The following is an 11381-nucleotide window of genomic DNA, read 5'->3' as shown; positions in this document are numbered from 1 at the left end:
ATGCAAAAAGGAAAAAAAAAATGTTTTGCATGGAAATTTTATTTTAGATTGTAGACTATAATTCTTAGGCATAACTCACTGAAATATATCCAAAATTTAATAATAAACTTAAAAAAAAAAAAAAAAATTTATAAAACATACAAAACTTAAAAAAAAAGTGTATAATGTAACTGTACAGTAGCTTATATTTTATATATATATATTATATAAAGATTTCTTTGTATTGGACTCAATACAGCTTTTTTTGTATTGAGTTTAATGCAAAGTGATTTGAATTTACCGCCCGCACCAACGCTTGCAGCAACGTCACCGGGAAACCCCGGAGATCGTCACTGCACATGCCGGGAGAAGACGTCTCTGGAGGAGCTGTGGGGACAAGGTAATTTGTTTTTTTTCAGTTGTAATCTGATTGTCATACAATGTTGTATGACAATTGGATTGCACTGTAACGCGTGTTTCTTTTTTTAGCTACCCCGCGTCTGGTTCGGGGTGAACGATTGTAACAAGTTTTCCTACCACGAACCAGGCTCGGGGTAAACGCCCAGGTGGTTAAACTTGTCCAAACATGCACAACAAAGGTTGGCACTTTCTGATATTTAGTTTGTCAGTCACTGTTTAAAGCAGTTGTGTTCCCCCTCATGTGTTGAAATCATGAGAAGTTTAAAAGTTATGCAAAAAAGTGCTGCAAAGAAATATGTGCTGACATTCTGCTGCAACTTGAGGTGGACCCAAAACTTTTTCTAAAAAACTCGAAATGTATGATGAATTTCGATGAACCTGGATCTTTCAGTATGATTCTGAAACAAAACAGTCATCACACTGGAAACACCTTCATCAACAAGAATAAAAAAAAAAGCATCAAAGCCATGTTTGTGTTTTTTGATATGATAGGTGTAATTTTGGCAGAATGGGTTCCAGATGGCACAACAGTGAACTAACGTTATTTTAAGAAAGTTTTGACAAAGCAAAGAGAAGAAGTAAAAAATGGCCAGAAATGTGGGAAAATGGTTTCATATATCATCAGGACAAGAAGTTTACCTGATGACAGCACTAATAGAAGATATCATCCCTACCACTGTAGCCCCTAAAAAGTTTGGATTTGACTTTCATAATCTGAAATTTACAATGCAATGAAGGCTCCCCACAGTGACAGTGTTTTGACCTCTCAAGTGCCTAGAGCTGTACTGTGGGGGCATAATTTGAAATACTGTAGTTTTTCTAAGATCTTTTGGTGATCAGGGCACTTGGTCAGTGTGAGGAAGGCAAATAATGAACCCTAGTTGTTGCTAGTTGTTTGTCTTCAGTAGAAGAGATCTAACCATGACACTTACTTTTATGTAAATTGTTGGCACACAGGGGCACATAAGAATTTCCTGCAGTACAAACTTGTTGCAGCAAAAGACTCTCTATGTAACTGGTAAACCCTAAAAGACTGGTAAACATTGTGAAATTTAGTTTCCATGTGTAATGATTTATGAATTAATTCTTTACGAAATGTTCTAATCACTGAAGTTACACACACCTTAGAAAACAACACTTGCCAAACCAGCTCAAACCTCACCTAAAACCAATTAAATGCTTAATACTGCCAGGTCAAACAAAATAAATATTCACAATACCTGATCAGAAGATATTCAGCTGCTATGCAATGGTGGCCACTGGGACATTTATCTATACCTAAGCCTACAAATGAACAATAATTATGAGACTTAACATATTGAACAGGAAGCTAAGCATGACCGGTGGATAGATGTACAGAAACAGCCAAGCACAGCTACACAAAGAGTTTATTTTAACCTGTTCAGTTCTAAATGTAATATTCAAATTTACACTAAATAGGAATTTGCATGGATTGATTTTGGGTTTATTTGGGCTAGAGATTAATTAAACAAACATCTTTCTTCATTACAAGAGCCACCTGCTGAAGGAAGAGGAACTCCTATTCCACCCTCTCTGTTTAATTAGCCTTTCTAAACCTTTTTAACTTGGAGGAACTCTAAATATATACTGTGATTCTCTGTACATCTTGATATGAACTCTATTTAGACCCATGAAGAGAAAACTTTCCTTAATAAGGCAACTGCTATCATTAAGTCAAGGCCACCAATTTCAACTTCTTCAGACCCAGGATTTACAATTATTGTGACTGCAGGCAATTTATTGACTCAAAAAAACACTATTAACTCCTAATTTATATTTTTGAAGGCTATAAATGTATGTAGCTTCTTGCCAAATGTATTTTGTGAAAATGGGTAAAGGAATACCTTGGTCCTTTATAAGAGCTTAGAAAAGCACAAAAGCACCGACTAAATTTTTAAGAAGATCTAGCCCATCTGAAGGACCAACAAGCACATTGCATTATCTGGCCTGTGGGTCTTTTCACATGATGGTTCACCTGATGACTTGGGTATGCAAACATTGATGCTTAGGGTGGGTAAAAAATAAAGAAGGACTAGGGACTCAATATTGTAGGGCTGGGCCAAGACGGAGTTGAAAGTGGCCACATATAAGATATAAGCCACAAAGATCTTATCAAAACACGGCGCATAATAGCATTCTTCTCTGTACTGTGCGGTTGCCCTTTTTTACTGGCTGTTACCCGTTGCCAACCCAGTATTCTCTGCTCCTCAAAAATGGTGCATGTTAGGTTATGGGGGAGCAGAATTTCCTCTCATGTTTGCATACCTGCTAAGTCCAGTGGACCGAACAACAGTACCAAAAGTTTCAAGGGGTCAGTGTGTCTGAACTTAAAGAAGGAACCCCATGTATTGACATTAAATTGCAATAATAGAAAATGGTGGGATGGGCAACAGTCAAAGCAACCCAGGTATTGGGAAAGAGCGGCACCTACACCAAGTTCAGAAAGTGCTAAGAATCATATATGGTCCAAGAGACCATGAAAGAAAGATTTCACTTTAAGGAATGTTAGGTCAAAAGGCCCAGATCTGAGGATCTCTATGGAGATGTGACTTAAAGATGCTATCTCTCTGTGACTAAGACCCAGTTAAGTGATCTGTAGCTTAAAGTAAAGCTCATGGGTGTTCTAGAAGTTTGAAAATTAAAGGTGTACTTTAAAATTTGATCAGGGAGACTTTAGGTTCCTGAGAGGGCTGTGGGTTCTGGCTCTATGTTTTCTGGGCAGCTACCCACAGACTGAGCTGTTCCACTGCTGTGACAATGTCATAGGCCTGCTTTAAAAGGCAATCCGTGTATATAGATTTGTTGCCTCAAAATACTGACCTATCCCATCACTGGTGACTTGGAACTCCTCAGTATCCTTAGACAACTGCCAACACTGGATAGGAAAAGTTAGCTTAGGTTTCAGCAAGATAAACAAAAGATTTAAAGGCAGAATTTTCTTATTTATGATGAATCTTCTTTACTAGTCAATAGGAGACAATGAATATGGACATATGGTTTAATTTCCTTAGTGGTAATCCTGAGTGTGGCTCGGGATTAATTTTCAGTACCAAAAGTGGTAACCCCAGGCCGCACTCGGGGTGTAATTGCCAGGGAGTTTAGAAAGCTTACCTGGTAAGCGGTGCCTGCGGGTCCACCAGCGAAGCCCGGCATTTTTACATTTAAAAATACTTAATATTTATACCGTCAGGGAGGTTAAAAAATTATTTAGGATAATCCTGGGGATCTGTGACAGGTAGCTGGGAGTAACAACAATGTCAAATCGTACAGCAGGAGGGAACACAGAGCTGAAGGTCATGCACAGATGTCAGTCCGCCAGGTGAGGTATCTGTGGGCAAAGACAGTTCATAGTCAGAAGGTAATGCAAGGGTCAGTGCGGGCTGCAGACAAAGGGAAAGGGTTCAGACAAAAGATCAGCAACAGGTAACAAACTGTACAAACTGTATCACAGCAAGGTAGCTTTGTTGCAGAAGAACTTATATCTGGCTACTGGCCAATCACAGGTCAGAGGGCAGATTCAGTGCAGGAATTAAAGGTGGATAGACCAGGTATGTATTTATTTGCATTAATTTTATTTGACATTTCAATTGAATATTTTAAATGTAAGCTGTGACAAACCACAATTTCTACTTTAGGTTTTTAATTGGATGTATGTATGAAAAGTATGTTCCTGTATTTTCAGGTAAAAAAAAAGTTTTGATTTGGATTAGTTTATCTTTCAGTATATACAGCAAAATTTATTTTGCTTTGTTATGTCTGTTTTGTATTTTGGGTACAGATGGACTTAATAATTAACTTTTTGCATATTTTGTGTTGCAATATATTTCATTATGATACATGCATTAATAATGATAGTTGATAATAATGATACCAGGCTGGGAGTGTGTAAGCTACTAGCTTTATTGTTTAGCATAATTTAAGTTTTAGTTTGTTTCCTTGTGCCTCTCCTCTGTCTTGCTTGCTTCCTAGGTGGTGCAGCCCCCAGTTTTTCACTTCCAGCCTCTTCATGCTATAGTGTACAATTCCAGCCTATGCAAAGTAAGAGAATGTTGGTGTTGACTGTCTTTTTATCTAAAAATAATAATAATAATTTGTATGTGTTCAGCTAATATAAACTACAATACATTTTATCTCTGTGTCTCTTTGGTGAGTTAAACTTCTTGATTAAAAGTCATTGTGGAGTCATGACTGCTGCAAGACATAGCTCAGTCAACTTGCCCCCCAAAGCTAAATTCCCCTTAATCATTAACTTCCCCCCTTTTCCCCAAACATTACCCACCCCACCTATACACATTAAACACACCAACGTTGCTTAAATGGCCCGCAGGCCTTTTATTAAACAAATATTTAAACATATCATATAAAATAACATATTAAACACGAATAAAAAACAATATATAAATATTAATTAGAACTATATATATATATATATATATATATACATAACCATTACAATGTAAATTATTTTAACTGAAAAAATAGAATATACATAACAAATATAACCAATATAAACAACAACATTAGCCGTAGTAAAACTCCGAATTATAATTTTCTAGTTGCAGGTCCTCTGAGGGTCCACCACTTCTAAAAAACCCTGGGCTCTGCACCTTAACCACCTGAGCGTTACACTGAGGTTTAGATTTCTGTACCAAAAGTGATCCACTGTTTTTCATGAAATTTTTTTTTTAAATTGTAGACCTGTAACTTACAGAAATATGTCGGGACCATGGAGGTAAGGATGTGACAAAATTACGGGGTTAACCATCCTAGCCATTTTTTTTTGCCCGTACGAAGGTCGGGCATACCGGCAAGGTGGTTAAAGAATTGCTCCCAGTTGCCCATACACCCAGCTCAGGAACGCCATGCCCCCTCCTCGTGCAGACCCCACCAAACAATTTACCACACCGGGGACTCCATACCTTAGACGGGTCCCCCCCAACATAAATAACAAAACAACACACTCCTCCTGAGGACCTCAACACCACAACATCCTTCTACCTTCAAATTGCCTAAAACCAAACCAAAATTGGGGAGTGAGGGTGGGAAAGCTTTTCCCTTCTTGCTGTCCCTGCGTGAAAAAGACCACTATTGACTCATTCCTGACCTTTCTATTTCCTATTGCCCCTCCTTTCATCCCTTCCCTGCACCTCTTCCCCCCCCCCCTTATCCTCATGCTCCGCACGTGCCACTTACTCAATGAATAACCCTCTGCTGTCTCCCTGCCTGTCTGCACAGTCATGCTGACCTTCCACTATACTCCTTTCTCTCGTATGCTCCAGGTCTCCCTGAATTCCTCTCTAACATACATGCCATGAGTAGGCATTCCAAATGTGCTAATGATGCTGGATCAAGATGACAGCATGAGAACAAATATGATAAGGAGGAGCAGAATCAATGGCAACCTTTATTTTTTATAATTTGGTTTGCAAAGCACTCATCCATTCATAAGCCATTGCTAGCCCAGTGTTTTGTGGTTTGTACATAGGATAAAAACTAGTTTTGTTAGTGAAAGTAAGAAATGTAATTGATTAATGCATGGGTGTGTATGTGGAGCCATGCTGGGAACAGTAGGTGACAACATGTCATTTCTTGTTTAATCCAATAATGTGAAAAAATATATTGTTGTGCATTGCAGCACAAGTGCTGGATAAGCCCCAGGGAAAAGGGAGGATAATGTGGTCACAATGACTTGAGGTGACATCAGTAGAGTTTAGCCCTGCTGCACCTCTTTAAAAAGGAACAGACATTTATATTTTATCACTATCTGCTGTTATCTGAATCGCCTGCAATACCAAAATCCCTTTATTGCTACCATGGCTGAAGAACTGCTGGGTTGCTGGAAGCTGGTTAGCTCTGATAATTTTGATGGCTATTTAAAGGAACTTGGTAAGTGAAGGGCTTAAATATACTGTTGATTTCCAATTTCATATGCTTAGACTTGCAAAACTGTCACTGGGCACTGGGAACATTTTTTTCCATGTCAGCATGGAATTCCAAAACCCAATAAAAAATCCCTGATAAGTTATCTACCTAATATAATTCTACAAAATTTTGTAGAAAATAGAGCTACCATGTGCAAATCATCTCACCACCCATGTTTAGCTGAGATTGAAGTATCTTTTGAATTGGCATTTGAATACACTCGGGAGTGCCAGGGTCTAAAAATATCCCTGAAATAAAGCAATAAACATTTTGTCCAGGTTGACACAATACATACATAATTTGGTCATCATTTATCTTATTGTTTCACTTTATGTTTACTTTTTTGTAGGTGTGAATATGGCTACCAGGATGTTTGTAGGCACTTTAAAACCAGAAGTACATATATGTAAAAATGGGGATAAGTGGTCTATAAAAACAGTGAGCTCTTTTCAAACTACAGATGTCTGCTTTAAACTAAATGAAGAATTTAGTGAAATTACACCAGACAAACGAAAATGCAAGGTGAGAATAATAACTAGTGTGTCCTGCACATGTACATAGTGTGTGGAAACCAAAAAAATATACCATTTATACATTTATATATTTTATACAAATTATGTATTGATACATCTGAATACACTTCCATCAATCTCCTTGGTTCTGATGGGGAGAAAGCACTGCCATCTTCTTCCATCTTTTGGGTAACTCGGGTAATGTAGCTTGCTGTTACCTTTAAAAAAAAAAGAGTGCCGATCTCACTGTACAATGCATAAGATCAGCATTTTTCTCAGTACTTGGGAAACACTGTTCTGCTTTTACCCAAAATAGGGCATGTGCAGAAGGAGTAGCCTGAAGCCTCCTGGGATACGTGAGGTAGGTGTCCCAAGAGACTCTACTTAATGTATGAGTCATCAGAGTGATGATTAATCTTAGGGCCTGGTGCTACACTACAGCTAAACCTCTCTACCCAACTGTGACTTCTCCATTTCAGATTTTCAAATTAGACCAAGTACTCTATCAGCAATAAACTGTAAGAAAAAGTTAAAAACCTTTTGTTTTGATGTACATGTAATATATTTATTGAGCTGAAGCCAAAAATCAGGCTATTTTATATAATCAATCCAATTTTAAAGAGTTGACTAAATATTTTAGCATATTCATTTCTAATTTTATTCTAAGATATACAGTCAAAAGTTTGGAGACACCTTTTAATTACATTTTATTCCTTTTTTTATATTTTATACATTGTAGATTACTATCAAAACTTTGAAAGAACTCATAGGTAATGTTTTGTACAAAAATGTGGTAAACAAACCAGAAAATGTATTACATTTTAGATTCTGTAAACGGAGGGGGAGAATGATGGAGCAGCACTCCACTGAGGTCTCTCCCGTTCACTTTCATTACGATTGTTCCTCCTCTGTCGTCCGTGGATCAAGGACGGTCATTCGGGCGACAGACGAGGAGCGATGTACACACGCCTTATTCTCGTCTGATATCAGCCCTGAGACGGTTATCTGACGAGAACCACCTGATGTGTGTGTGTACGTAGCCATAGTGTTTCTTTCCTGGAGTTGTCCATGTGAGAGCCAGTTTAATAATAGAGGTTGATGGTTTTCACAACTACATTGAGGATACATTCAAAGTTTTGTGAAATTTTCCAGAATGATTGACCTTCATGTTTTAAAGTAATGATGAATTGTTTTTCTTTACCAAGCTGAATAATACTTCCCATATTATGGAGTAGAACAGTAGTCGGATTTGGCTATTCATGGTCTAAACTGTGTACCAACCCTTCCTCTGTATAACAAAATTCCAATTCTTAACAATCCATACCTGTTAACAGAAAACCATTGCAGGTGATTGCCTAAGCAATGCCAGAAGTGTGGTCAAAGCAAAATATGGCTACTTTGAAGAATCTAAAATATAAAACATATCCTGATTTATTTATAGTTATAGTTTATTTTACTTAAAACATAATTATGTATGTGTTCTTTCATACTTGGGATTTCTTCAATATTATTGTACAATGTAACAAATAATACAAATAAGGAACAACCACTGAATGAGAAGGTGGGTCCTAACTTTACCAATCATGTATGTCTAGAATGTAAAACATACATCAGGGCCCTATGGTCAACATAAATTTTTTACTTCTAGGCTTAGGTATTTGTAATACAATGGTTTCTAATTTATGTTATCCCTTGGGATAAAATTAATGTCAAGTGGACTATTGTAAACTAAATACGACTGTTTTAATTTAAAAGTAACATTTCTAGATCTAAAATCGGATATGTTGCTTTCTCAGCTGGTTTGCCAAAAAGAAACCTCTGAAAAACAAGGCCACAATAGGGTTTGCTTTCATCCTTTCACTTCCTCATCTACACTAGTGACAGAAAAACGATTGTGTGCATTTGGTTAGAACCCATTTATAATGAAAATTACTCAAATGTTCCAGTCCTCTACATCAGTGGTCCCCAACTTTTTGGACCTCACGGACCACTAAATTTTTGGGCGCATGTGTGGGGAGCCATGTGTCATTCAAAGGGGAAGAGATTTCCCCCATAGTGATGTCATGATGCCAGAACCCGCCCACTCTCCCGTTGCAGGTCTGAACCCTCCGCCCTGAGCCTGTGAGGCATACGGGAGTCATGGTCTGCGGCCACGGACCACCAAAATTTTCTTGCAGACCACAGGTTGGGGCCGCTGCTCCACATGGCCTGCAGCTCCATCCTGCAAAATCCTGGAAAATAGCTAAGAGGAATGGAGGTGTATGCTTACTGCCTTACAAAGATGCCTGCAAACCATTGTAAGCCATTAAAATCCTTGTTACATTTATGTACAGTCTGACAATCTGTTATGGACCAACATTTTCATATTATGGATTGAACAGCAACCTAAACTCAAATCCTGTTATATTTTGAAAGATATCTTGACTTCCTATGATAAAACATCCAACTATAAAACAGTAAATGTTTTTTATCTACTGTGTATTAAATGTTTTTATTATATGAAACAGATTACGGTTACATTAGACAATAATGGATTGAAAGAAACTCAGAAGTGGGATGACAAAGAAACCACAATTACACGAACAGTGGAAAATGGCCAAATGATAACAGTAAGTAGACATAAGTGTCCACAGTTTTACCTTGTGAACCAACTATATTTTTAAGGGTGCATCACCAAAACTGTGGGGAAATATTTCATGTGTGCAAATGAACTGTAGAGGTTGACTAGATGAACACTGTAGTCTGAACTTAGCGAGATTCATTTTCAAGCTGAAAGCTTTCACTTTTGTCATAGAAATCACCACCTTAGTTAACATTCTGATCACATGTTTGGGAACCATCAGTGGAGAACCCAGGTGTCAGTGACAGCTAGAATGAAGAATTACCAGATACAATGGTGTCTCTGAAAGGTGAACGAATTTGCAAATACATGGTGGAGAACATTTATATAGATGGTGGACAAAAAAAGGTTTTTAAGGTAACCTGACTTTTAGACAGAGCACAGTTATTCTATGTGGCCCCCTCCCCTGAGGTAAACTAATCCCCCCCCCTCTACAAAGGTATAGTATTGACCAAGATCCAACACCCTTGGTTCTGCTGTTTGTTTGCATCCACTTCCATCTTGTTTAAGCCTGTTCTAAGCCTAGTCTATGGGAATGTAATGGGCGGGCTTGGCCAGGATGGCGATAAATGATGGAGTTAGATATAAATAACCATCAGGGCTGCTGGATCTTGGTTTATATTTCATATGTGAAATGTAAGGTTGAGTACGTTTAGTTCAAGTCAAAACGCATACAGCGGATAACTTATTGGAATCTGTGAAAACAGAAATATGTAGAATGTTTTACATTTAAAAATAAATAAAAATCATTCATTTATATCAATGTGCTGTTCCCAACCACTTTCAATGCAGATCTAGGTGTTCTTCTAGATTCTTCTTCTGGTCCAAAACTTTCAGATGTGAATAATTGAACAATATTTTATTTTCTGTGGAGTTATGTCTCCAGTATATTTGATTTGCCTGTGACAGTTGCACATAATTCCCTTCTTAATAGTCCCCGCTACCCCTCACTGCCAGGAGTTCTGTCCAACCTTCCCATATCACATGATAGAACCCTGCATGGCCAATTACCAGGCACTAGCACTGCCACATAAGAGGAAAGTGAGCAAGTTACATGATCACCATACCCTCGAAGTACTGAGTAGTGGTTGGCAATTAAGTGATTCTGCTCTTGTATGAGAAAAACACATGTTTATTTTAACTCAATTTTCTTGTATTTTAAATCTGACTAATATCTTTAAATATTTATATATTTATTTTAATATAGATCTGCAAATGTGGTGATGTGACGTGCCGCCGAGTCTATACCAGAGCATGAAGCTTCAGTTTTTTTTATAAGTTCAGTTCAATGAGCAACATCTTAAAGAGTGCATTTTAAAACACCTTTAATACATTTGTGAAAATAAAAAAATTGAAGGAATCTTTTACATTTTTCTCACTTTCAACAACATTATCAAGGACCTAACCACATAACATTCTTCAACTTCTGTTTACTTTTAGCATTCTGCCAAACATAATGCTATGTGCTATGTGCCAAGAGATAAATCCTGTTATTGCAGCATTCTATTGGATGTTCCTGGGCTTTAAACCTTGCTCAAAGCTGTCCAACTGATTTTAAATGGTGTGTGTGTGCCAAGGGCATTTTATTCCTAAATTCCTTTTGCTACTATGGCTAATATCCATATTCCCTACAGCTTAGTGTGTCAATAAAGAACATCCCAAGCTGCATTTTTGTGCATTGATGTATGTTTAAGTGACCTTGCTACCACATGGCTACAAATTTTCCACTTGTAAATTAAGTGTTTATACACTTATTTCTTTGTAAACCTTTTGTAATGTAAAAGTAACCTTGTGGTTATGGGATTATTTACAGCAAACTGCAGAAGCAAAAAATAAATAGTAGACATTTTCCTAGTGCTCCTGAAATGTTCCACACTAGAGACCTGATTTATTATTGTTCTCCAAGG

At 37.5% G+C, this 11381-nt stretch overlaps 1 protein-coding gene across 1 annotated transcript; it reads left to right on the top strand.

Moving 5' to 3' along the window:
- The first annotated feature begins 6168 nt into the window (after window positions 1-6168).
- LOC140331962 (myelin P2 protein-like) lies at window positions 6169-10950 on the top strand. Its single transcript, XM_072413287.1, has 4 exons — window positions 6169-6306; window positions 6692-6864; window positions 9362-9463; window positions 10682-10950. Exons 1-4 carry the CDS (start codon window positions 6234-6236, stop codon window positions 10730-10732), a joined length of 399 nt encoding a protein of 132 aa, XP_072269388.1. The 5' UTR covers window positions 6169-6233; the 3' UTR covers window positions 10733-10950.
- The last annotated feature ends 431 nt before the right edge of the window (window positions 10951-11381 follow it).

This window comes from Pyxicephalus adspersus, chromosome 5, assembly GCF_032062135.1.
Source record: "Pyxicephalus adspersus chromosome 5, UCB_Pads_2.0, whole genome shotgun sequence".
NCBI lineage: Eukaryota > Metazoa > Chordata > Amphibia > Anura > Pyxicephalidae > Pyxicephalus > Pyxicephalus adspersus.
This window is presented reverse-complemented; position numbering and strand designations above follow the sequence as displayed.